Source organism: Taudactylus pleione, unplaced genomic scaffold (genome assembly GCF_031769625.1).
Source record: "Taudactylus pleione unplaced genomic scaffold, aTauple2 ptg000464l, whole genome shotgun sequence".
In the NCBI taxonomy this organism is placed as follows: domain Eukaryota; kingdom Metazoa; phylum Chordata; class Amphibia; order Anura; family Myobatrachidae; genus Taudactylus; species Taudactylus pleione.
In genome coordinates this window covers 2,699,173-2,727,172 of record NW_028284866.1, presented here as the reverse complement: position 1 = coordinate 2,727,172, position 28,000 = coordinate 2,699,173, and the positions used below count along the sequence as shown (strand labels likewise).

The 28,000-nt window shown below is 44.5% G+C and overlaps 1 protein-coding gene across 4 annotated transcripts in view; it reads left to right on the top strand.

The window, feature by feature from the left end:
* NT5C2 (5'-nucleotidase, cytosolic II) overlaps window positions 1-28,000 on the top strand; it is a 106,485-nt gene that overhangs the window by 61,051 nt on the left and 17,434 nt on the right. For all 4 annotated transcript variants that reach the window (XM_088448718.1, XM_088448717.1, XM_088448716.1 and 1 more), the window contains exons 4-13: window positions 3,651-3,768; window positions 3,975-4,070; window positions 17,611-17,702; window positions 21,145-21,202; window positions 22,825-22,918; window positions 23,947-24,000; window positions 24,286-24,369; window positions 26,370-26,411; window positions 27,496-27,603; window positions 27,806-27,872. In XM_088448718.1, the coding sequence (XP_088304844.1) occupies window positions 3,651-3,768; window positions 3,975-4,070; window positions 17,611-17,702; window positions 21,145-21,202; window positions 22,825-22,918; window positions 23,947-24,000; window positions 24,286-24,369; window positions 26,370-26,411; window positions 27,496-27,603; window positions 27,806-27,872 (813 nt within the window). The remainder of the gene's footprint in view (window positions 1-3,650; window positions 3,769-3,974; window positions 4,071-17,610; window positions 17,703-21,144; window positions 21,203-22,824; window positions 22,919-23,946; window positions 24,001-24,285; window positions 24,370-26,369; window positions 26,412-27,495; window positions 27,604-27,805; window positions 27,873-28,000) is intronic.

Sequence of the window (28,000 nt, the reverse complement as noted above, 5' to 3'; positions counted from 1 at the left end):
GTATAGTACTGTATTACTGTTACTGTACATTCTGAATTACTGGAATTCTTCATAGACTGGTTTTTATTGTAACTGTAAAAAGGTGAAAACTTCAAACTTTTCCTAAAAATAAGTAAATTAAACCAATTTGGTATCTAAGTAAATGTGAGAAATGCAATATGAGATGAGTGATTGTTGATACTGTCCTAAAACAAACAAGTCCTTTCTAAAACAATCTATAATTTTCTTGGATATCTTAACAATGGAAAAGTCATACACAGTTCAACCACCAAGTAGCAAGAATGTTAACATTGGTCTGGTTATGTTTGTATAAAGTACTCCAGGTCTTGAGTGGGATAAAGTTAACTATATCTGCTAATAAATATTTTGTACATATTATCTATATATAATTATTTATTATACTTTGTTGTGCTTTCTGTACGAAGCACATTTGTTTACTATGCCGTTTCTGTTGTCTCTGGTTTACGCCACAGCACCCAGTCCCGACTGTTTCATTATTTACCGTGAAACTTTCTCTTTTGCACTGATCCTGTTTCCAGCATGAAGAACATCCTGTGCTGAGGCAGAGGAGGAAGAATTTGATTCCATGAGAAGGGGGCCGCCTAAAAATAATACACCTCTGTGTTTAGTGGACTGGTGCCAGATTTTGCATAGCTTTCAACCAGGCTCAGTCTGAGTGAAGTATGAGATGGTTTCACAATAGCAGACAGCCCACGGCTTTGTGTAACACTTTATGTGACTACAGGACTCCTTAAGTGACTTTTACAGTGCAGAGTGATTATAGAGCAATTAAACAAGTGCTGTTATAATGGGACATCCGCTCCAAGATGTCGGATTACCCAGTAGTGATTTATTAAAAACTATTTTCTAGTGGAGTCCTTAATAATCTTGAACAATTTCCAAAATAATGAATCATATCAGATTCTACATAGAATGCAGTGGAACTAAGCCAAAACAATGTTATATTGAGTTAGGAACGTAATAAGGACTACATTCTTTTGATTTTCTCTCCGCACAGCTTCAAATTACTTTAATAATAGATCAGTTGCTCATCTCCTGCTGCCGTTATTTCCAAGAAAGTCCACCCCTTGTCATGGTAACATACTATAGATGTATTTTGTCATGGTAACATACTATAGATGTGTTTTGTATCAGTGTTCTTCCTCATCTTGGAACCATTTCACATTGAGCCATGTGGCATTAGTGTGTTGACAGGTAGAACAGGGTAGTGCAGTAGGTGAATCCTTGTCTTTGGCAGAAAAACAAAACAATACACCTATCCTCAGCCACGGACATTGTGACTTAAGCTGGGTACACACTATACGATGTATCATATGATATAGCGTTCCGACGTGGATGGGAACAATATATCGTACACATTGTATAGTGTGTATGACCGATCCGTTGTTCCCGGGCATTGTATACTGCCCATTGCTATGCTACATGTCAGATGGGACAATGCAATGAATGACGTGGTATAGTTACATGCAGCAGGTAACGATACATCAAGCTGTCGTACTATGGCGGATCGTGCAGTGTGTACAGTGTATCATTACATCGCTGGGTCGCACCGTCCTATTGTGTGTACCCAGTATTAAACGCGCCATGTGACTTTTTCTTAAAATATGCATATTAATAATTTAATATGCTAGTTTATACCAATTCCTTTTAGACAAAATACTAATCCAAACTACTTAGTACACTATTAGCAAATTAAGATGCAAAATTCAGGAGAAGAAAACAATCTCGGTAAGAATGCAAAGGACAGAGGTTCTATACGAGTGACCCACGCCATGCCGTACACCATGCATCTTTATGCTTAATCTGCCACTTTGTACCAATTCCTTTGAGATAAAAATACTAATCCTGAGTACCTAGGGCGTCAGTCAGAGTTATACGCTAATGCTGCTGCTATATGCAGAGGGTATGTGGCAATTTCTAATGTCACTGATGCCAGGAGATGTATTGAGACACCTACAGGCACCATTGTAGCGTTCCCGCTATGCTATTTTAGCGGGGCACTGCACCCTGCCCTCCTTCTGGAGGGCAAAAAGTGCCCCGCCCTCACAGCTTGCGGGTACCGTCTTCACCCGCGGGTTGCAGTGTCCCGCGGGTGGGGAAATGTGCCGTGACTCGGTCACCGCCGGTGAATAGACGCTGGGCGCATGCGCCCGGCATCTATTCTCCCTGTGAGCGCTTGGGGGCTGCCCGGCGTGTCCGTAAGTGCCGGGCACGCCCCTAAGGGTGACGAAAAGGTGACGCGTCTTATAGACACCCCCCCTTTTCAATGACCACGCCCCTTCGGCGCGCGCGGAAGTGCCTTCTCTAGCTCTGGCGCCCTGCCTGCCACCGGAGCTAGAGTGAACACTACCATTGCAAATCAAAGCAACACTGTCCTATTTTATTATTATTATTATTATTATTATTATTATTATTATCATTTATTTATATAGCACCACAAGTGTTCTGCAGCACCTTACAAAGTACATAAACAAACGGGTTGACCAGTGACTTACAGTACAATACAGGATGAGGACATGAATAATATACATTGCTACATTAGCGACCATAACACCCATATAATCAGCAGAGCATAAGCAACCAAGTGTTAGGTGCCCTAGTGGGGAGTAAGAAGTAGATGAAAGTAAAGTAAGGAGAAGCACAAGAGGCTAGAGGGCCCTGCTCGTAAGAGCTTACATTGTATAGGGGAGGGGAAGAGAAACAGGTGTGACACAGATGGGTAGACAGGGAGGAAGGAGCATATAGCAGCAAGTTAGGATGAGTGCTGGCAGGCATTGATGAAGTAGTGGGTCTTGAGAGCCAGCTTGAAGGATTGTGTAGAGTCTGATGGGGAGAGGGAGAGAGTTCCAAAGGTGGGGAGCAGCACGGGCAAAATCTTGGAGGCGGGAGTGGGAGGAAGTAATCAGTTGGCAGGAGAGGCGGCATGCATTTGTTGAACAAAGAGGGCGGTCAGGAGAGTGAAGAGAGATGAGGTCAGAGATGTAAATGGGAGAGGAATTGGTGAGGACTTTGTAAGCAAGTGTGACAACCTTGAATTGGATTCTGAAAGGAAAGGGGGCCCAGAAAACAAGGCTAATATGCAGCCACATACGCAGATCCTTTGATAATCGGCCTCCAGGATAACTCTGTGGTCGCGCATAATGCTCGCCTGAACTGAGACGCCAGAGCCTTGTTTTCTGCATACAGGATTGCAGATGCAGGCAGCAGCACACTCCAAAAACGGTCACAACATGCCTGTGTTTTTGGCAGCACACCCCGTTGCCTGCCCCAAAACGGCCCTTAGCTGTCAATCACTCTGCCCATAAAAAGTAACTGCTTTGACGCATGCCCAGTTTGCCAATGATCGCTTATCTGCAAAAACATTGATATAGCATACAATTCTGAAACAGGCCCCTAGTACACTATAAGTTAAAATTTGAATGCGACTTAAGATGCAAAATTCAGGAAAAAGCACTCAAGCACGGAAATGGCTACCTGTTGCGTCTTGCGCAATTTCTTGTTATTATTTGCGCTAGAGATGTACAGTGCTGTATGGCCCAATGTGTGCTGAATCATTTCTGTTTACTAAATTAGCTGATGTTATTGTAGCAGACATTTGTATTTAACTTAATGCATGTGTGTTTTCTCAGTATACAAGTCTCCAGAGTATGAATCTCTTGGCTTTGACCTGACTGTGGAAAGACTGGTATCTATCGGCTATCCCCAAGAGCTGCTCAGCTTTGTCTATGACCCAACTTTTCCCACCAGGTGAGATATTTACACTTCATAAAATTATAGCAAATGGCCCAGTGTCCAGGGTTCTACCAGAACACACAACTCTGAGATGGCGGCTGTGTTGTATTATCGAATTCTCAGTGTGTTTGTTGTTTTAAGCTGAGGTCTTGTATCTATTTCATTACTTTCAAAAGTATATTAAAGATTTGTGCTTGTTTTATTTTTTCCCTTTTCCCCAGGGGTTTGGTGTTTGATACTACATATGGAAACCTTCTGAAGGTTGATACCTATGGCAATATTCTGGTCTGTGCGCATGGGTTTAACTTCATGAGAGGGTAAGTGAGCAGGTTTTAGAGGTGTGCCTACTTTATTCCCATTCATTGGTGCATGTCCCCCATGACACTATAGTGAAGCACAAGAACTCTCTCAGCTTACACCGTATGCTGTTATTGCAGCTGGAAAATGACTATGCCTATAGTGGTCGTCTTACAGCCGTTTTTACCAGCATGCCTCATAATGATCCACATTCAGCAAATGCATGGGACAGAACTTTCTATTGATCAGTCCCAATTCAGTGTACCAAGAGACAGCATTAGCCCTTTGTTTAAAGCAGGTTTTTCATGCTGGTATGCCTTTAAGGACAGCATCCCTGGAAGGACAACTGAGAAATGTGGAAGGTTTACACTTTGTGTATATATGACTTGTCCTGTAGTTACACAGTGGTAGAATGTGTTACCATTATTTTATTTTTGTTTTCATTAAATTCTGAATTGTGTAAAGTTTGTTTACAAACAACATCAAAAAATGTACAGACTAAAATGCGTTCACTTACCTCTTTACCTACCTCACATTCCCCCCATGATTTTGTGCTCTCTCCTCCACATTATTCATTATCTTGAAATCATTTGCTGACATTATTAGTATCTTACTGTGTAATTCAACATACAGATGTGTCCGCATCTATCCATCTATCCAGAGCGTGTGTACAGTGTTACTCTGTAGCGCTGAGGGCCTAATTCAGACCCGCTCGCGAGCGTAGGACGCTCGCAAGCGGGTCGATGGTCCCCTAATGCGCATTCGCACGACGGAGGGAGCTCCATCGTGCGCATGCGCGAGACCCGCATAGCGACAGCCAAGCTGTCGCTCCGGGTCTCGCACCAAAGGGGGCGTGCTGTCGATGGTGACTGAGAGCACGCCCCCTTTGGTGGGCGTGCCGGGGGGCGTGGCTGCCAGACGGAGGCATTCCCATGGGAACGCCTACCGTCTGGGTCCGGCCCCACTGACATCACTAGTGATGTCAGTGGGAGTGATTTTGGCTCTGATAGAGCCAAAATAACTCCAGGGCTTGCAGCCACGAGACCGTACCGCAGGGTCTCGTCGCAAGCCCGATGGTCGCGACCAACATCATGGACGCTCGAATAAGCTGTGGGTGGTAACCCACAGCTTTGCGAGCGTCAGAGGCCGCTCCATTTTTAGTTAGGAGGGCCCTGATTCAGAGCGAGCGCTCTGGTCAGAGCGTCTGGCTCTGAATCAGGCCCTGAGTCTTTTCGTGTGACCTTTTACCATCAAATGCCTCTTATTCACACAGTGATGCGAATAGCTAGCACAAGCAGCTTCTGTTGAGTAAAATGACATGCGATATGTTTATTGTCTGTATGCAACTGCGGGTGTATGTGCATGCAAAATGTTATCTTACAATGTCAGCGGCTATGACACTGTAACGTAGCATTTCGCATACAGATACACCCGCAGTCGCACACAGAACATAGGCATGCCGCATATCATTTTACTCAGCAGAATAAGACGCATTCGAAGGTAAAATGTAGCACAAAAAGATGCTCAGCGCTACTGAGTCATGCCACGGCATGGTACGACTAGAAGGGCTGTTTAACATGCAAGGAGGCTAGATGTATGTGGACAAATCTGACCACTATTTTTTCTTAAGTTACGAACGAAACTAAGCCACTCCTAGTCAGAAGATAAGACCAATGGGGAAATCAATTTACATAGCATCTCTTAAGGTGCCCATCCACTAACAGACATGAAAACGACTGCACGATTACGACATTGTAATCGTGCTGTCGTTTGTCTATCTCTGATGAGCCTGCACTGAACGAGCAGTCGGTCAGTGCAGGCTCATCAATCATCTGGAAACATGCTGAACCTGACGATATCGTCAGATTGTCCAGCATGCTTGCACGATGATAGATGTCTAAACGACCAGCGGGCACGCGCATCGCTGGTCGTTTTAGACATTTTTGCAGACTATTGAACGATCGTTATCGTTCAGTCGCTCAACTTAATCGTCTAGTGGATGGGCAACTTTACAGTGACTGTGTTACCTGTTTCTAATTTTCCACAAACCGCTGCTGAGACGGAATCCCCCACCTGGAAACAGCCTGTTTTGTGCATATTTGGGCTCATCAGTGTAGGATAGGTTTATTCACTCAAGATAAAATTCGTATAAGTTTCAAAAGCAGAAAACTAGAAAAAGAAAGGAAGGTTGAGTGTGTATAGTGCACTGGAGGAACTACACTATAATCTATTTCCAGTGATAAAGACATTTTTAGTAATATGCTATGTAACTGGAGATGCCCTTTAAATAAAATGAAATCTTAGCTTTTATTAACTTCAATAAAAATGGTGTATTAACCATGTATAATCAACTGGTGAAATATTTGTTCAAAGATTTTTGATATGTAGAATATCAGTGATAAAGTGGTGTAATGAGATTAATTAAAATGGATTTGCTGCATCGAAGTCTGTGTCAGAATAACATAGCCTAACATTTAGTTGCCAAGGATATTTGAATGAATTTCGGGTATTTTGGGGCTGCTGTATTCTAAAATGAAAGTCGTTTTTTTTTTTTTTTTTCATATTTGACTTAGTTCTTGAGACAATGGATGCCCTCAAATAATAAGGAACTTAGGACCTGATTCAGAGCCGGACGCTATTTGCGAACGGTTGTTCTGAAAAAGGGGCTGGCTATTTAAATTGAGCGCTCGCTCTTTGCGGTCTGTTGACGCCTCTATGTCTGAGCGAGCGAGCGAACGAAACATGCGCTCACTATTTTGTAAAGACCTGGCCGTTCGCATCATACGTCATCTCCGCTATTTATTAGAGTACATTGAAAGGCGTCTGAACTGCTCGCAGTGCTTGTGGTAGGTTTTACTTCCCGCAATCACTGCGAGCAGTTCAGGCTAAAAGACAACCAAGTGACGTGATCGATGACACTCCTTACTAATTATGCACTGAAATTAAACGCCCGTTTTGACCGTTTGGCACGCCTGCGTTCGGATCTCCACTCCCCGTTTTCAAGCACCTTCCCCTGTTACCACCCACAAACGCCTCATTCTGTCACTGAAATTAGCAGGCCCTCGCTGTTTTGCGAGTGCATGATTTCCGACCGCAATGACTGTTTGGCGAGTGCGCATTATGACCCATGCGCAGATGTGCGAACATCGCTCGGAGCGAACGAGCGGCCGCTTACGAGCGGCTCCAAATCAGGTCCTTAGGCCCTGATTCAGAGCCGGACGCTCTGACAGAGCGCTCATTCTGAATCAGGGCCATCCCTCCTACTTTTTTGAGCGGCCTCCTGGCCGCTTGCATAGCTGTGGGTGACCACCCACAGCTATAGCGAGCGGCCAAAATGATGGTCGCGATGGTCAAGACCATCGCAACCATCGGGCTTGCAACGAGACCCTTGTGGTAGGGTCTCGTCTGCCGCAAGCCCTGGAGTGCTTTTGGCTCTATCAGAGCCAAAAGCACTCCCACTGACATCACTAGTGATGTCAGTGGGGCCGGTCCCAGATGGTAGGCGTTCCCATGGGAATGCCTCCATCTAGGCAGCCACGCCCCTGGCACGCCCACCAAAGGGGGCGTGCTGTCACTCGCCATCAACAGCACGCCCCCTTTGGTGCGAGACCCATAACGAAGGCTTGGCTGTCGTTATTCGGGTCTCGCGCATGCGCACGACGGAGCCGCCTCCATCGTGCGCATGCGCACTTGGACAACATCGACCCACTTGCCAGCGCTCGCAAGCGGGTCTGAATCAGGCCCTTAGCCATAATATCTCCATATGGGAATCTATTAAAACATTCTAGAAAGTGAGACACTCAAATATTCTAGGTGTTCGCTCCGCGATCATTCTAGAATATTCCCCCTCCGTCAGTGGACCATTGTCTATTGTGTCTTTCTACTTCAGGGTCCATAGGGTATCCACAGGATACTTTGGGGTATAGGCGATGGCGGCAGACATCCAGGCACCACAGAGTTAAAAACTTCTCCATCCTCCCAGGATGCACTGGGGTCCCTCTCCTATACCCTGCCCCCGAGCCTCAGGCACTCAGTTTTCATCGGTGCCTGGCCGAAGTCGAATGCACCGTACAGAGTGGGGGTCTGCACGGCCCCTGAAGTTCTTCAATGCAGCTGTAGCTGCACATCTAACGTGCAGACAACATGGACAGTCTGTACTGACGTCCATGTCGTCGCTCCTACACCCTGCTGGTACCAGAACGCCGGTACTGATCCGGGGATGCTGGTGGGTGACTGGGGTCACAGCTAGCGGTGGCCCCGGTTGCCCGGACTGTGGCCGGATTTACGGGGGTTCAGGTAAGCGGCAAGGTCCCGCGGTGGGTCCCAGGCGAATAGCACAGTCCTTAGTCCCCAGGCAGGGGGCTCCCTGGGGACTGGCTGCAGTGTGGAACCAGGCTACTGATCCCTGCGCTTTCCACTACCCCCTGGGACTGAGGACCGGACAGAAACAGTAAATGTCCAGCGTCCCAGGGGTTAAATGCATGCCAGGGGAGCACGCTTTCCCTGCTAAGCAGCCGGCGCCTCCCCCACTGCACACGGCCTCTCCACAAGGTGGTTAGGCATCTACATGCGCTCCGCCCCCGGACCAGCCTTCCCTCTGCTCCTCGGTGGCCATTTTAATACATGTGGCAAACGCTGCTGGAAGCTGTTAACACGGGCATCGTGGTCTGGGTCCCCCTGCATACCTCTCCTCCGGTGCAAGGTCAGTGTATGCCGCGCTGTTTCCTATCAGGCTGAGGTCTGGTTAGTTGATGAAGCGCAGATACTGCAGGGTTTTCAGTATTCTGCATTGTATGTGACTTTGGGCTAGCGCTGCTGTCTGTTACTTTCACTTTCACATACTGTCAGCTATTTTCCCTATCCCTTTCTTCTTCTCTGCTCAAGCCCTTACGGTGTTGCAAGGGGGATTTATACTTCATTATACAACTTGTTGTGAAGTGCGGTGGTCACATACAGCTCCGGGTCACACACTCAGTATGTCTGACAGTGAGCACGATTTCCCCATTCCGCCTAAGTGTACTGTATGCAAGGTACCATTGGCAGAGGGTGATGGTAACTCTGATGGATTATGTAAGGCGTGCCTGCGGTTGGCACGGCCGACTTCTGTCACTACACCTGTGCAGGAGCTACCGTGGGCTTGTTTTGCTACGGCACTTACTATCCTGGTGGGCTAGTTAACGACAACCCCTGCGTGTCCCCAGATGGGGGGTCTCACAGCCGTCTACGGTGTCGTCCTCTATGCAGGGGTTTCCTGCACAGTTAGTAGTACCTCCAGAGTTTCCTGTTGTCGCCCCCTCAGGTCATCCATGAACCTGCGCGGACTAATTCACTGTCTACCTCAGTACAACAGCTATCAGAGGTGTTACAGGGCGAGACGCAGAAGCGTCACCTGCAACCTCATCAAGATCAGGATGCTGTGAGGATAGATGATGGCTCATACGTGCGGTGCGCACGGCCTTGGTTATTGAGGATGACGCTCCTCATGTAGCTAAATCAAAATATGCCTTTTTCATGGATATTAAAAGTGATGCTACAGTGTTTCCCCTATCTGATCAGCTGGTGGATCATTTAGAGGAGGCATGGAAAACGCCGGGGAAGTGTTACCAGCCCCCTAGACGGTTTGCGATGGCATACCCTTTTGCAGATAATTATTTAGCAAAATGGGATAACCCGCCACAAGTGGATTCACATGTCTAGTAAAGAGTGCTACGTTGCCTATGCCCTCTATGTCCTCCTTAAAGGATCCAACAGATCGCAGGGTAGAAATATGTTTGAAAATTATTTATTCCCTTGCAGGAGGTGTGTCTCTGAAGCTTTTGCTCACGAGGGCCTTCCTGTTCCATCTTCTGTTAAGGCTCATTCCACTAGGTCTTCGTGGGCAGCTCGATGTGGCGCCTCAGCTGTTCAGCTTTGCAAGGCGGCCACGTGGTCATCTGTCCATACTTTCGTACGGTATTATACTTTTGATACCTACGCCTCTCAGGATGCTTCCTTCGGGCGACGGATTCTCCTCTCAGCACAGGAGCGTCCCCACCCTTGAAGGATACTGCTTTGGACATCCCCAAGGTATCCTGTGGATACCCTATGGACCCTGAAGTAGAAAATATGAGATATGGTAAGAACTTACCCTTGTTATCTCTATTTCTACGAAGTCCATAGGGTTCCACAGGACTCCCGCCCTGTCGCACCTGTGCTGCAGATGGGCTGTGATTCTGGTCACCGTTTTTTCCGTCTCCCTCTGGTGAGAATGTGATTCTTGTGTGTTCCAGACTTTCTTCTCTCTCTCTTTATCCTCCTTCGGCCTATGGCTTGTGACGAAACTGAGTGCCTGAGGCTCGGGGGCGGGGTATAGGAAAGGGACCCCAGTGCATCCTGGGAGGATGGAGAAGTTTTTTACTCTGTGGTGCCTGGATGTCTGCCGCCATTGCCTATACCCCAAGGTATCCTGTGGAACCCTATGGACTTCGTAGAAATAGAGATAACAAGGGTAAGTTCTTACCATATCTCATATTTTCTTGATTCTCGTCCATGTAGCTAAAAAATTAAATCCAATATAGTAAAATCAATGTTATTTTCTGAATCAGCACCACAAAGTTACTCCAAAATCGCTTTAATATGGTTGGCAAAAAAATGAGTATTTGATGCTACTGATGCTTTCAAAAGCAATCTCCTATGTAATCAGAGTATTGTCATTATTACATGATGAACATAGAAGTCCTCCACCCCCCCCCCCCCCCCCCCCGAAATACTATACCCATATTTTTAGTTATGTTTATGGTGATCTAAAGACATTTATCTAGCCAGCACATCACTCTTTATTGCTGTTGTACCTAAATCAGACACATCACAGTTACACAAGTCACATAAGCAAAAAAAAAAAAAAAAGCAAGTAACTTGCACCTGGACAAACCATGCAGGGTAATTACTGGCTGCTTTTGCATGTAGCTCACAAATGCTGGGCTGCCTTATTATTACACTGTAATGTAGATTTGAGTTTGAACACGCCCCTCCCAAATCTAAATCTCTGCACATCTTACATCTGCCCCACCTGCAGTGCAACATGGGTGGTCCGGATGCAAAGTTCCCTGCTTTTTGTTTTCTTGCTTTGCTTCTAACTGAGAATCAGCCCCAATGTCTGTATTGCAGCGGTGAAAGCTGATCGTTATTACCCAGCCAGTGACTGCTGTAGAGGTACGGTAACAGTGCTTTGACTTATTGGAAAGGTCTTGTACCGCAGTGAAGAGTCGGTAATGTGAAAACATGGCACAATGAAACAAACAGATGTTCCCTGTGATGTGACAGTCATGCTTTGTATCTCCTAAAGTGATCCTTTGTTTGCAGACAATGCATCACCCTATTTACCCACTAAGTCCATTGTTTGCTTTCTGCATATGGCCATAAATCAAAATGAGTCCGGCTGTGTCAGCATCACACAGGGGCATATGCTTTTTGTTTAAATCAATTTGTAGTTTTGTAATACACAATATTAGAACATGGTTGCAGGTAATGTTGGACAAGAGAGCATGGCTGTCTTGTTTCATATAAGTTATCTGTAATGCATCCATGATTGCCATGATAAATATATACATTTTAGTCAAATTGGTGTTTATATGGGAATTGTGGTCTCTGTGCTGTTTTGCTACAGGGGTAAATTTATTGGACTGGCTTGGGGGACTTTCTGGGGTGGGGTAGAGGCTTGACAAAGTGGTAGTAAGAGTAAAGCGAGGGATGGAGATTTATATTCAGCTTTTGTAGTGGAGTATTAGAGCTGGGCAGTGTCATCAATAACCCTGTCCATTTTTTATTACTCACCATGTATACTGGGCAAACCTATCTGTTTCTTTTCATTACAATGTTTGATTGTTCGGCTCCTTAATGACTTTATGGCTCGTATTTTGCAAGTCATATTGATTACAAGTCTGCATTTCGTGTGCGGAACACTGTCAAATTTTAACTTCTATTCAGCCTTATTATTAATATTTTTGATCAGTTATTTATATAGATGCTACATATTATGCAGCACTTTACAGAGAAGGTTTATTCACTCACTCCAGCCCCTGCCCCAGTGGAGCTTACAATCTATATTGCCTACCACACCTATGGCTACACACTAGAATTAATTTTATTAAAACCACTTTACCTACCAGTATGTCTTTGGAGTTTGGGAAGAAACTAGTGCAAACCCTTGTGAGAACATACATGTGACACAGAGGGGTAATTTTACTAACTAGTGCAAACCCCTGGGAGAACATACATGTGACACAGAAGGGTAAATTTACTAACTAGTGCAAACCCCTGGGAGAACATACATGTGACACAGAAGGGTAATTTTACTAACTAGTGCAAACCCCTGGGAGAACATACATGTGACACAGTGGGGTAATTTTACTAACTAGTGCAAACCCCTGGGAGAACATACATGTGACACAGAAGGGTAAATTTACTAACTAGTGCAAACCCTTGTGAGAACATACATGTGACACAGAGGGGTAATTTTACTAACTAGTGCAAACCCCTGGGAGAACATACATGTGACACAGAAGGGTAAATTTACTAACTAGTGCAAACCCTTGTGAGAACATACATGTGACACAGAGGGGTAATTTTACTAACTAGTGCAAACCCCTGGGAGAACATACATGTGACACAGAAGGGTAAATTTACTAACTAGTGCAAACCCCTGGGAGAACATACATTTGACACAGAAGGGTAAATTTACTAACTAGTGCAAACCCCTGGGAGAACATACATTTGACACAGAAGGGTAAATTTACTAACTAGTGCAAACCCTTGTGAGAACATACATGTGACACAGAGGGGTAATTTTACTAACTAGTGCAAACCCCTGGGAGAACATACATGTGACACAGAAGGGTAAATTTACTAACTAGTGCAAACCCCTGGGAGAACATACATGTGACACGGAGGGGTAATTTTACTAACTAGTGCAAACCCCTGGGAGAACATACATGTGACACAGTGGGGTAATTTTACTAACTAGTGCAAACCCCTGGGAGAACATACATGTGACACAGAAGGGAAAATTTACTAACTAGTGCAAACCCTTGTGAGAACATACATGTGACACAGAGGGGTAATTTTACTAACTAGTGCAAACCCCTGGGAGAACATACATGTGACACAGAAGGGTAAATTTACTAACTAGTGCAAACCCCTGGGAGAACATACATTTGACACAGAAGGGTAAATTTACTAACTAGTGCAAACCCTTGTGAGAACATACATGTGACACAGAGGGGTAATTTTACTAACTAGTGCAAACCCCTGGGAGAACATACATGTGACACAGAAGGGTAAATTTACTAACTAGTGCAAACCCCTGGGAGAACATACATGTGACACAGAGGGGTAATTTTACTAACTAGTGCAAACCCCTGGGAGAACATACATGTGACACAGTGGGGTAATTTTACTAACTAGTGCAAACCCCTGGGAGAACATACATGTGACACAGAAGGGTAAATTTACTAACTAGTGCAAACCCTTGTGAGAACATACATGTGACACAGAGGGGTAATTTTACTAACTAGTGCAAACCCCTGGGAGAACATACATGTGACACAGAAGGGTAATTTTACTAACTAGTGCAAACCCCTGGGAGAACATACATGTGACACAGAAGGGTAAATTTACTAACTAGTGCAAACCCCTGGGAGAACATACATGTGACACAGAGGGGTAATTTTACTAACTAGTGCAAACCCCTGGGAGAACATACATTTGACACAGAGGGGTAAATTTACTAACTAGTGCAAACCCTTGTGAGAACATACATGTGACACAGAAGGGTAAATTTACTAACTAGTGCAAACCCCTGGGAGAACATACATGTGACACAGAAGGGTAAATTTACTAACTAGTGCAAACCCTTGTGAGAACATACATGTGACACAGAGGGGTAATTTTACTAACTAGTGCAAACCCCTGGGAGAACATACATGTGACACAGAAGGGTAAATTTACTAACTAGTGCAAACCCTTGTGAGAACATACATGTGACACAGAGGGGTAATTTTACTAACTAGTGCAAACCCCTGGGAGAACATACATGTGACACAGAAGGGTAAATTTACTAACTAGTGCAAACCCCTGGGAGAACATACATTTGACACAGAGGGGTAAATTTACTAACTAGTGCAAACCCTTGTGAGAACATACATTTGACACAGAGGGGTAAATTTACTAACTATTGCAAACCCTTGTGAGAACATACATGTGACACAGAAGGGTAATTTTACTAACTAGTGCAAACCCCTGGGAGAACATACATTTGACACAGAGGGGTAAATTTACTAACTAGTGCAAACCCTTGTGAGAACATACATGTGACACAGAGGGGTAAATTTACTAACTAGTGCAAACCCCTGGGAGAACATACATGTGACACAGAAGGGTAAATTTACTAACTAGTGCAAACCCTTGTGAGAACATACATGTGACACAGAGGGGTAATTTTACTAACTAGTGCAAACCCCTGGGAGAACATACATGTGACACAGAAGGGAAAATTTACTAACTAGTGCAAACCCCTGGGAGAACATACATTTGACACAGAGGGGTAAATTTACTAACTAGTGCAAACCCTTGTGAGAACATACATGTGACACAGAAGGGTAAATTTACTAACTAGTGCAAACCCCTGGGAGAACATACATGTGACACAGAAGGGTAAATTTACTAACTAGTGCAAACCCCTGGGAGAACATACATGTGACACAGAAGGGTAAATTTGCTAACTAGTGCAAACCCCTGGGAGAACATACATGTGACACAGAAGGGTAAATTTACTAACTAGTGCAAACCCCTGGGAGAACATACATGTGACACATAAGGGTAAATTTACTAACTAGTGCAAACCCCTGGGAGAACATACATTTGACACAGAAGGGTAAATTTACTAACTAGTGCAAACCCTTGGGAGAACATACATGTGACACAGAAGGGTAAATTTACTAACTAGTGCAAACCCTTGGGAGAACATACATGTGACACAGAGGGGTAATTTTACTAACTAGTGCAAACCCCTGGGAGAACATACATGTGACACAGAAGGGAAAATTTACTAACTAGTGCAAACCCCTGGGAGAACATACATTTGACACAGAGGGGTAAATTTACTAACTAGTGCAAACCCTTGTGAGAACATACATGTGACACAGAAGGGTAAATTTACTAACTAGTGCAAACCCCTGGGAGAACATACATGTGACACAGAGGGGTAATTTTACTAACTAGTGCAAACCCCTGGGAGAACATACATGTGACACAGAAGGGTAAATTTACTAACTAGTGCAAACCCCTGGGAGAACATACATGTGACACAGAAGGGTAAATTTACTAACTAGTGCAAACCCCTGGGAGAACATACATGTGACACATAAGGGTAAATTTACTAACTAGTGCAAACCCCTGGGAGAACATACATTTGACACAGAAGGGTAAATTTACTAACTAGTGCAAACCCTTGGGAGAACATACATGTGACACAGAAGGGTAAATTTACTAACTAGTGCAAACCCTTGGGAGAACATACATGTGACACAGAAGGGTAAATTTACTAACTAGTGCAAACCCCTGGGAGAACATACATGTGACACAGAAGGGTAAATTTACTAACTAGTGCAAACCCCTGGGAGAACATACATTTGGCACACAGTGGTAATTTTACTAAAAAGTGCAAACTCCTGGGAGAACATACATTTGACACATAGGGGGTAATTTTACTAAAAAGTGCAAACTCCTGGGAGAACATACATTTGACACACAGGGGTAACATTACTAAGTGCCTTTTCCTGAGATTTTTCATCAGATTTGCAAATTGGAGATTTACAGTACTAAAGGCAAATCCAAAGGCAATTTGTAGGAAATACCCAACTTTAGACAGCAATAGAATATCGGCCCCAATTATCGATGTTTTTTTTAGAATAATAGAAACCCCGGGTTTCCAGTTTGGGACTGGTTGCCATTATGGCAGTGGACCCCAAGCTATGTGTCCCCCTGATATAGCATCAGTTGTCCCGACCTAGTCTTCAGCCTGGTGCTTATTGGAAAATAGGGGGGGCCCTATGCCATTTTTCCCCCTATTACCCAATGCCAGCCTAGGCTCAATGGGCCAGGGTTGGTTATTGATTGGGGGAGGAGCCCATGCCATTTTTTTAAACCTTATTAATAAAATAAAGCCTGCACAGGTCATAGTGATCTGTCTAGTTCTTTAAATCAACTGCAGATAGCCGTCAAATTTGCTGCTAAATAGGGGTTGAAATCCGACTAGTATCGATGGCGGATGACAGATGACCGTCAAAACCAATGCATAGTAACTGCAATCTGCCATGGATGCCCGTTGGTTTCAGTTTGACTGCAAATCCGATGCTTGGTAAACTTACCCCATAGTCTTCTCAACCAATAGTTCTATAGCTGTTTTTATTTGTTTTAAAATAAAATTGCATGCTGTTTCAGCGAGTCAAGAAAAGATATATAGTACTGCAGTACATGCATGTGAAAAATTTAGACTTGTTTCTGTAGAGCAGAACTGTCCTTATTATGCACCCTACAGAGGACATATAAGCCTGGACCCTGTGTGATGCATTGTGGGAGCATGGCCTTGCTGTTGATGCACCTTGATACAGGAATGCTGCCTTCTGGATATTGCCTTTCTGCTCCTTAAGACTAAGGACTACATGCAGAGAAAACTTTTCTGTAGCTGATCCAAAAATCACATCTCTTTCCTAATTGGTGCAGATACTGACATGCTTGCAAGTCCTTATTGTGAATGCTTCAGAGTAATTTAGATTCATTATATAGTATAATACATTTTGTACTAAAGGGCTAAATTTAACAAAAGAATGCAAAAACTATTGTGTCCTACCCACAAGGAACATTCTGTCATACACATGTGTCCACATACATCTATGCGCTACAAGTAGCGCCACACATAACGCGGGAGCTCTGTGTGCCTCTGTAGCGCCAAGAGTCTTTCGTGCGACTTTTTACCTTCAAATGCCTCTTATTCACACAGTGATGCGAATAGCTAGAACAAGCAGCTTCTGCTGATTAAAATGATATGTGTGTCTGCAGCTGTATCTGCATTTGAAATGCTACGTTACAGTGTTACTGTAACGTAGCATTTCACATGCAGATACACCCGCAGATGCACAGAGAATATAGGCATGCTGCATATCATTTTAATCAGCAGGATCTGCTTGCGCTAGCTATTCGCATCACTGTGTGAATAAGACGCATTTGAAGGAGGCTAGATGTATGAGGACACATCTGTAGTCAGAATACACTAGACTGGTAAAAACTGATACCTGATTGGTTGCTATGGGTAACAGCATCCTCTTTGCACCATCTTCTTACATAATCCCATTTATGACCAGAAGACATGTTTTAGTTGTGCCTATTATGGAAGGAAATTGATGGTGTCTATCACAAAGCGGCTGTGTGTGCAATAATTCCTCACTGTCTGAGTTATTCAGCCTCTATGGGATACAGCTAGCAGCTATCGGTGGCAATAACGAAGCACATTTCTGTTCTCCACAGACCTGACATACGGGAACAGTATCCAAATAAATTTATTCAGAGAGATGACACAGACCGGTTCTACATCCTGAACACGCTGTTTAATTTACCAGGTAATGGAAATTACATTCTGTGTTATTTACTGATTTGTTTTTTTTACACTTTTAAATGGTGTTCCTTTTAGATCTTGCTGTTCTTTATAGCCATGCAGTGACCCTAGAGCATCCATGACTTGAAGCATAGCTCATTCATTTAAAAGGGGAGGAAGTTTGGCACCCAATGTAAGGGCGAGCATATACTAGCAGACTAGCTGAAGGAGACATGTAGACAAAAGACCAGGAGCACTGGTGGCATGGATAGTACTAATGAGAGAACAAGAGGGAAAAGGTCCCTGTCCATGAGACCTTACATACTAAGGGGAGGGATTAACAGTTGTGGGCAGAGGTGGAACTACCGGCGGTGCACCAGAGAATTTGGTGACTAAGCCGGCTGCCCTGATCAGCAATGATGGGGGAAGCTCGTTGCTGGTCTGGGCAGACGGGAGGTAGTATAGAGTATGGAGTGTAATAATGGTGATCCTGCTGCTGCAAGTTAATCAGCCCAATCCATCACCTGTGTGAGCAACTGGGACGGCTCCTGCTGGTGATCGCTGATCATACATGGCAGCTACTGCTGTGTAGTCAGCCGAGTCCCGGAGAATCAGACCAGTCCAGCATCCCAGATAACCCGCCAGATCCTGTGTGTGGGATCAAACTGCTCCCATTGGTGACTGCTGATCCTTGCTGTTGCTAGCGGCTGCACACCCACCGCAGTTGTTGTATGGCCATATGGGTCCCGGGAAGCCTGTCTGACTCCTGTCCACATGTTAACAGCGCAACTTGGGCACAGTTAGCCTATCATTCCAGGCTGCAGGCATCGGACCCTGTTGACCAGCCAGGAGTGCTGTGCATGTTGGAGGATCCCCGTGGCTGCTGCAGAGCCAAATGGTGACCACTTAACTATTTGGACTCCCTCACATCAATAAGGAGGATACTCCTTTGGCACATAACTGAACTTTCTTACCTTGGATTCCAGCACCCAGTAGGGTGGCTGGTGACCTCCATAGCATAGCTGCTCCTACACCGTGAACCTTATTTAGGCGCACACTGCCTCTACTACTCCACTGCCTCCCCGGTCACCCGCTGCCTCTCCCCAGTCACCCGCTGCCTCTCCCCAGTCACCCGCTGCCTCTCCCCGGTCACCTTCTGCCTCTCCCCAGTCACCCGCTGCCTCTCCCCATGCAGCCTAGATTTTGTGATGATTGCTAAGCTCAGCGAGGGGCATTTTTATGTTTCATTGTTCAGCATAACTGTAACAGCTCTCTGGTTGTAATGCTGCAATCTGTGTCAGCATCTGTGTGTGTAAGCAGCCAGTTATGTAACATACAGCATCTAACCCAGATAAATATTTCCACCACATCTTCATTGTCCATGGACAAAGGGGCCCATGCAGATTTGGAAAAAAATCTCAGCTTAATGACATAGCACAGGTGCTTGTAAAGAGCGGGGTTTACAATGAACACAGAAAAAAGGATTTGCCCTCCAGCACACTGTAGAAAAATCAACAAAAAATATTTAAATCCTACATGATAATAGAGATTCAGAGGTATTGGTTACATACATTTGCAAATCTATGAATAAACGCCAGGCCAATCGTCAAGGCTCCTCTATACTGGCGTCCCTAACATTAAGGGGTTCACGTCCAAGAAGCAGGGTACCCCAAAAAATTCCAGCCAAGGACCATCCCCAGGGCATCACACGAAAAGGGGAAAAAAGGTGATAGTGAAGTGTAAAGGATAGATGTGTAAGGATAAATCAATAAGTGTTAATGAAATGTGAAAAAATGTAAATGACATAAATAATAAACAATTAGAAAAGTGATAAAAATATTCTATGTGAATTAAGTGGTGATACCCTGAAAAAGGTCCAGCCAGAACAACTCCGGAGGCCCCACTCCCAAACACTCTCCCCAAAATAATTATTGCTACATAATAATAGCACCCACTATTATGACATATATCCGACTCTGCATTAACCCCAAGCTCTTCACAACACTATGGACATTGTTTGTTTAAATATAAAAAGGGTCTAGTCATGTTTTTCAGGTCATGTTAGATCACATATATAAAAATCTGTTTTTGTTTCTTATCAATGTTATTTCATGCCATTAGCTGTGGCCGGTTCGCGGACGCGCACGCGCACTGTGTCTTATACGCGTGCGCAGAATGCAGACATCGGCTGGCTGCCGATGCGATCCAACCTGAATCAGGCCCTGAGTCTCAAGCCGGGAGCTGGAAGCTCCATCAGCACATATATACAAGCTGGGGGTGGTCAGGTGCGCTCTTCCGGAGGGGGGGGGTCAGTATTGCATGGTGGTTGTTCTGGTGTACCTTGTTAGAGAAAGAATGAAGACAGACAACGGTGGGAGGGCAAATCGTTTATTGAGCACAATGATACTGCAATGACCTCTTTTGGGGCAGGGGAGGGGGAAGATAGTGGGAGTGGACTGGCTCTGGGTGGGAAGGTGGGTGGTCCCTTTCAGGGGGCTCCTTGCTGTGCGGTTCTGGACCAGCACGTCTTCCCTGCTGGACACTTGGTCTACAGTCTTACGAGCCTTCTGAGAGTATGCAGTTAACGTGGTGGTGGGTGTAGCAAGTAATTGATAATTTGTCCTGTTGTAGGCCGCGTCCCGCACGGTAGTGTTCAAAGTCGCTGGATACCAGCTCGACTCTGAGGCCTTTCACTATCCCACACAAACTTTCCACTCTCCATACACTGTCCCCCCTGCCATCCTGAATGAGCGCGGTTCACCACAGATACCTTCATAACATATATACAAGCGGCTGTGACTCAGGACAGCTCACTTTGCTTGGGATTGTGCATTGGAAACTCCCTTGGTTATCAGCTGCACACGTGAAACACCGACCAGACCCCCACTACTTACCAGGAGTGCCCACCGTGAGCATGTGTCCTTCCAAACTCAGCGGATTGTTCATGGAACTCTGCAACTAGGTATCGATGTGGTGAGAGACTGGTATAACAGTGTGCGCATATATATCATACAGAAAGAGCTTTATATATTTATTATTGGATTTTCCACATGTCATTAATTTGACAAGAGACTGCTCCAGGCTTCAAAGATCCAGTGATTAATTTATATTAGAGGCAGTATATTTTATATATTTCAATTCTCAGGAGTGCATTTGAGTCTTTCTATATTGGATAAATGTGATTATTTATAAGTGTAAATGTGATTATATGTACTGACATATTCCATTTTTATAAAGATTATTATTATTATAAGGGTGGTGTGTTGAGAATTTTTTCTGCCATTTTGGTAACTACATAGTACTGTATATTATTTATTTGTTTATTAGCGCATCACCAGACACAAGCCCATTGGGTGAATTTGCTGCTATTATTTATAATATTCTGTTCATTGAATAGCGCCCAGTCTTTTTTTGTTTCTTTGTTTATGCTATATAATGTGTAATTCTGGTGGTTTTATCCCCTCCAGAGACCTACCTGCTCGCTTGTTTAGTAGATTTCTTCACAAATTGTGACCGCTACACAAGGTAAGGACTCCCATTTCATGTTGTGCTATTGGCTATTAAACAGTAGCAGTGTAACATTTATTCAACTTGGTGACCTGTAAAATCTGTGATTTATTTGATCCTGTAATTTCAATGTCCACAGCTCAGCACTGCCCTTCTCTCCTTATGCCAAGCCTCAGCATGGCACAATGTCCACAGCTCGGCACTGCCCTTCTCTCCTTATGCCAAGCCTCAGCATGGCACAATGTCCACAGCTCGGCACTGCCCTTCTCTCCTTATGCCAAGCCACACCACGGCACAATGTCCACAGCTCGGCACTGCCCTTCTCTCCTTATGCCAAGCCACACCACGGCACAATGTCCACAGCTCGGCACTGCCCTTCTCTCCTTATGCCAAGCCACACCATGGCACAATGTCCACAGCTCAGCACTGCCCTTCTCTCCTTAAGCCAAGCCTCAGCATGGCACAATGTCCACAGCTCGGCACTGCCCTTCTCTCCTTATGCCAAGCCACACCACGGCACAATGTCCACAGCTCGGCACTGCCCTTCTCTCCTTATGCCAAGCCACACCACGGCACAATGTCCACAGCTCGGCACTGCCCTTCTCTCCTTATGCCAAGCCTCACCACGGCACAATGTCCACAGCTCAGCACTGCCCTTCTCTCCTTATGCCAAGCCACACCACGGCACAATGTCCACAGCTCAGCACTGCCCTTCTCTCCTTATGCCAAGCCTCACCATGGCACAATGTCCACAGCTCAGCACTGCCCTTCTCTCCTTATGCCAAGCCTCACCATGGCACAATGTCCACAGCTCAGCACTGCCCTTCTCTCCTTATGCCAAGCCTCACCATGGCACAATGTCCACAGCTCAGCACTGCCCTTCTCTCCTTATGCCAAGCCTCACCATGGCACAATGTCCACAGCTCAGCACTGCCCTTCTCTCCTTAAGCCAAGCCTCAGCATGGCACAATGTCCACAGCTCGGCACTGCCCTTCTCTCCTTATGCCAAGCCACACCACGGCACAATGTCCACAGCTCGGCACTGCCCTTCTCTCCTTATGCCAAGCCACACCACGGCACAATGTCCACAGCTCGGCAATGCCCTTCTCTCCTTATGCCAAGCCTCACCACGGCACAATGTCCACAGCTCAGCACTGCCCTTCTCTCCTTATGCCAAGCCACACCACGGCACAATGTCCACAGCTCAGCACTGCCCTTCTCTCCTTATGCCAAGCCTCACCACGGCACAATGTCCACAGCTCAGCACTGCCCTTCTCTCCTTATGCCAAGCCTCACCATGGCACAATGTCCACAGCTCAGCACTGATCTTCTCTCCTTATGCCAAGCCTCACCATGGCACAATGTCCACAGCTCAGCACTGCCCTTCTCTCCTTATGCCAAGCCTCACCATGGCACAATGTCCACAGCTCAGCACTGCCCTTCTCTCCTTATGCCAAGCCTCACCATGGCACAATGCACTCTTTTTTTTTTTTTTTTTACACATTCTATTACTCTAGCAGCTCTCCAGATATCCTGCACTCACGTTGTACCTGTGTTCCAGCACTTGCAGTGATGTATCTGACACCTGTCCCATTCTCCTTCCCAGGCTCTAAACAACTTTTGTTTCTTTTATCCCGCAGCTGTGAAAAGGGGTTTAAAAATGGAGATCTCTTCATGTCATTCCGCAGCATGTTCCAAGATGTCAGGGATGCTGTTGACTGGGTTCATTACAAGGTAATGCTGGGTCTACTCTTATGTTACAAACTTAATGTATGTGGGTATTATCACCCATGAATCTGTTATGTCTGTGTAGTAAATTCACCCGGTGACTAGAGTATCGCACAGTCATGTGCTTTTATGAACATTATCAGGCTAGTCTGATTTTATTCACCAAATCCATGCAAAGTTGTTTAGATGAGATGTTTTGGCTGGTTCCAGCTGTATGTCCTACAGTAGTTGGGGTTGTCGTTATGTGGGTTCAGGACAGGACTGAGCACCTAACATCTGTATTCTTGTAGACCCGCTCCCACCCTGTATTATTAGCTGGGGGGATTATTTGCTGGGGTAAATACTGGAGTCAGAGGTGGACTTTTATGAGAATTCCAGTTAGTATCCTGATTATTCAATTATTAAACCTTAACAGTGTTACAATGATCTGCTTGTTCCCTCGAAGCACTGGGGTCTTAGATTCGATTCCCACCAAGGACCTATATGTGTGGAATTTATATGTTCGATGGCGTTGCCCAAAAGAATCCTACGGGCTTCTATTCGCACCCATCCCACTGGTTGGGATCCAATCGGATCCTTCCCAGCACGCACTACATAGTGCCTCTTTCTGCACATGCCGGGGCAATGACTGGTATTTACTAACATATTGCAGATAACCAGTGGCACAATCATCAATTATATGTGCAAGATATAAATTACACAAAAACCTCCAAATAATAATCCATCTTTGGAGTGAGGATTATGCACAGAAACATGCCGGTCAGCAGGGTTTAATATACTTTAATGTGTTTGTAATAGTTGTATATCTATATTTTAGATTATATATTTGCTTGTTGTTCTATTTCTTGTGCTTTGACCAATAAATTAGCACGTTGTTTCATTTAGCGAGTTAATAATTAGCATTTCTTCTTTTGCATTATTTCAATCTTTGCTGTGACTTTTTCTGCTTTATGAAAGGCATGGATATTTATCTAATGTGTATTATGTACTGACTGCCTGGCAGGACACTTAAATCTCATGTCTCGCTTTTCCAGGGATCACTCAAGGAGAAGACTGTGGAGAATTTGCCGAAATATGTTGTTAAAGATGTACGTTTGTTTTTCTTACCCTTAAAATCAAAGTGATCTGTATACTAATGTAATGTGATATTCCAGAATAGGTCACATGAAGATTTCATGGATATTTGTTTCTTACACCAGTTGTCACTGTTTTGCCCCCCCCTGCAGAAGAAATGGTTGTGATTGGATATCTGCCTGTACTTGCTTTTTGTGTGTGTGTTTTTTTTTTTTAAATAATATTTTAGTCTTTATAACCATTGCCTTTATGTTGTTACCGAAAATGAGCTTTTAGCAACTCTTATTATATACTTTCAGTCAAAACTGCCCCTCTTGCTGAGTCGCATGAATGAAGTGGGGAAGATATTCCTGGTCACAAACAGCGACTATAAATATACCCACGTAAGTGCTAATTACATTTGCACATCACTGTATGTTGCCAGGGTACCGAAAGAAGAGCTGCAGTCTCCTCTGTGTGAGATTAATGTGGTTAATTAATTTAAAGGGGAGGAATCAAGGACTGAAATGCTTACTGAATGCTGATAGAATTACACTCTGCAACTTTCAGTGTTCTTTTGTTAATGAGATCCAGAAGTAAGTATGTGAAAGACCCCTGCCCTGCACTACGTATGGGATTTCATCATACAGGTTGCTGATGAAGCTTAGTTTTGCATTGTGCGTTAGATAAAAGTATACACAGAGCTGTTCTGTATCAAGTGCAATAGAAGTAACCATTCTGCCTAGATAACAGAAAGTTATTCATTACAAAATACAGGGGAAATGCCAGTGGTAAAACATATAATTAAATGTCCTGCTCTGTGGATATAGATAGATAGATAGATAGATAGATAGATAGATATGCTTTTGACTGCTATGTTTTTCACCAGTCTTATCGCTTCATCAGCCATCATCTTATGTGTTACTGCCCCCTACTGTCAGTTTATTTACTGTGTTTTTGTGCTATATTGTTGCCCATGAAACACAAGTTAAACATGATTGAGCGAGTTACAGGATACATTTGACAGCCCTGTATTTCACAGTGTATCTCTGCTTGATTTGTTAAGTGTGGATTTGCATGGCACAGGAATATTCCCAAATGAATTTGTATTTAATATGACACGATGTGAGCGCTGCAGATGTGTTATATTGTGCACGAATAATAATGTAGCAGTTAATAAAACGTAACCTCACTAGCTGTATGGGAGTGCATGTTTTATTGGGAAGTGGTTGTTTTAAAGTGCGCCAGCCCCTTAATAAGACAGGATAGAATGGGACGAGGAGATCTTGGAAACCAACTGTTGGGAATATTTATGGAGAGATTTGAGGACTGCAGATACAGTATAAATTATTATTATTATTCTTTATATGAGGCCACAAGGGTTATACAGCACCTAACAAAGCACATAAACAAATGAACAGGACATGGTTTATAGACATTGCTGCATCAGTGGTCTCCAATAAGCAGCAGGGATGCAGAAATCAACGCTTCGGTGCCGTGGTAGGGAATATTCAGTAGGTGAGCATATATGTTAGGGCAGGAGAATCACATAGTGGGAGAGGGCCCTGATTGTGAGAGCTTACATTCTAAAGGCAGATAGGCAGGGGAGACACAGATGGGGTAGACAGTGAGCAATGGGACAGGATGGTTAGGATGAGAGATGGGTGGCTTTGATGAAGAAGTGGGTTTTGAGAACTCGTATAATCTGGCAAAACAAATAATAGTCATGAATCCATAGAGAGGAAAGTTTATATTAGCTAGATCAGTTATTATATTAGCTAGACATTGGGAGCCTTTGGCTCCTGTTCTTTATGTGGAACTACACTGCCCAGCATGCCCTGGAAGCCATAGGATATGCTGATCTTGTACTATTACAACAACTGGTTTGTGAGACCTATTTAGAGGTATTTGCCTATTGATACTAGGTACCATCTTAAAATAGTCTCCTGTATGCCTTGTGCTATACCTAACATAACACTTTAACAAGTAAAGTGTCCATATGGCCTATGTAGTAAAATGCTGTAACTGAAATCAACCAATGAGATGCCTGCTATTTAGCAGACCAGTGTAGCAAGATGAATGAAAGCGGATATCTGATTGGCTGCTATGATGTACAGCCCACCAGGAGTTATACTTGCACTGCATATATATATATAGTAGTGCAAGTATAACTCCTGGGCTGTAAATAAATAAATAAATCTTTTTTAAGTGGAATTCTTGGTATAAATTACTGTATTCCTAATCACTTCCCTTAGACACACGAATCCGCAGGTGATGCGTTATCCCTGGCACCGGTCTGGTACTGTTATTATAAAGGATTAGTTTGACATTTGTTCCTGTAGACACTGTAGATTGCATTGTGTGGTTCCATACACTGAATTACATTATTTTTATTGTATTCTAGAAAATAATGACTTACCTGTTTGACTTCTCACATGGATCAAAGGTACAATATCACAGTCAGTAGTAACCTATTTTATTCTTTATATTTGTGAACTATGATCTAGTTCTTTACACTAACCTCCTGGACACAGATTGTCTGTCTGTGAATCAGCTTTGTGACCCTTCATTCTGCTCTTACCTGCAATGTTACTGTTAAAAACGTTTCTGTTCTGGGACACTGCACACTATGGGCCTGATTCAGACCCACTCGCGAGCGGCTGTCCGGTCGCAAGTGGGTCGATGTTCTGCACTGAGCATGCGCACGACGGAGGGAGCTCCGTCGTGCGCATGCGCCAGACGCGACGAGCGAAGGATTTTCCTTCGCTCGTAGTGTCTCGTTAAAGGGGGCGTGCTGTCGATGTTGACTGACAGCACGCCCCCTTTGGTGGGCGTGCCTCCCTGACGGGGGCGTTCCCACGGGAACGCCTCCCGTCAGAAGCCGGCCCACTGACATCAGTGGGAGTGATTTTGGCTCTGATAGAGCCAAAATCACTCCGAGCCTTGTGGTTGAAAAACTCAACCACAGGCTTTTGTACGCAGTTTCGATGGTCGCGATGGTCACGACCATCGCGGTCATCAAACTGCACGCTCGTATAGGCTGTGGGTGGTGACCCACAGCTATACGAGCGTCCAGGAGGACGCTCCATAGTTATGGAGGACGGCCCTCATTCAGAGCGTGCGCTCTGCTCAGAGCGTACGGCTCTGAATGAGGGCCTATATCTGTGTGCGACTGAGTCTGAATCTGTATGCAAAGTGCTAATTTTTTTCCACATCAAGGTCCGTTGGGCTTCATATACAGACTCAATCGCACGCAGATATACAGGTGTCACATATCAATTTAACCAGTGCAGTCTCGAGGAGCAGTTTGTTGCATTCGTTTGCGACTAGGATGCGTTTTTGGGCAAAAAAAAAGACCTTTTGTGCAAACCAAATCAGACTAGACTTGGCTCACTCGCGCCAGGCGCCTGGCACTGCATGGCATATTGAGGCTAGGTGTATTATGTGTAGTATATGCCCTCAGATTGTGTTGGACATCCCTGATTTAGCAGAGATTTAAATGAAGTTGTCTCTGTCTTATTACTTTGCAGCCTGGGATCCCACATCAACCGTGGCAGTCCTATTTTGACTTAATCTTAGTGGATGCAAGGAAGCCTCTCTTTTTTGGGGAAGGAACGGTACTGAGACAAGTGGATACTGTGAGTACCCCAGTTATACTCCACTATCTAATATTATATAAACTGCAGATATTTTGGAATTTTCTATTGTCATTGTATTGTTTTACTATCTTTGCCCCCACAAATGGTCGGTGTAAACGTGTGTTTCCATTTGCCATGACGTATGCAATCTGTGGTTGAGTAGGAATTTCATTAATGTTGTACTTTTCTATTACAAATACAGAACACTGGCAAGCTGAAAATTGGAACCTACACAGGACCATTACAGCATGGAATTGTCTACTCAGGAGGTATGAACTTTATTTGGCTAACGGTGTGGCCTGACTGATTGAACTTCTTCGAGCATGTGAAAGTGTTGCCTAGAGTGGAGGCATCTTATTCAGCCTGTTCTTTCCCTAGGACACCATGAGGTATAAGG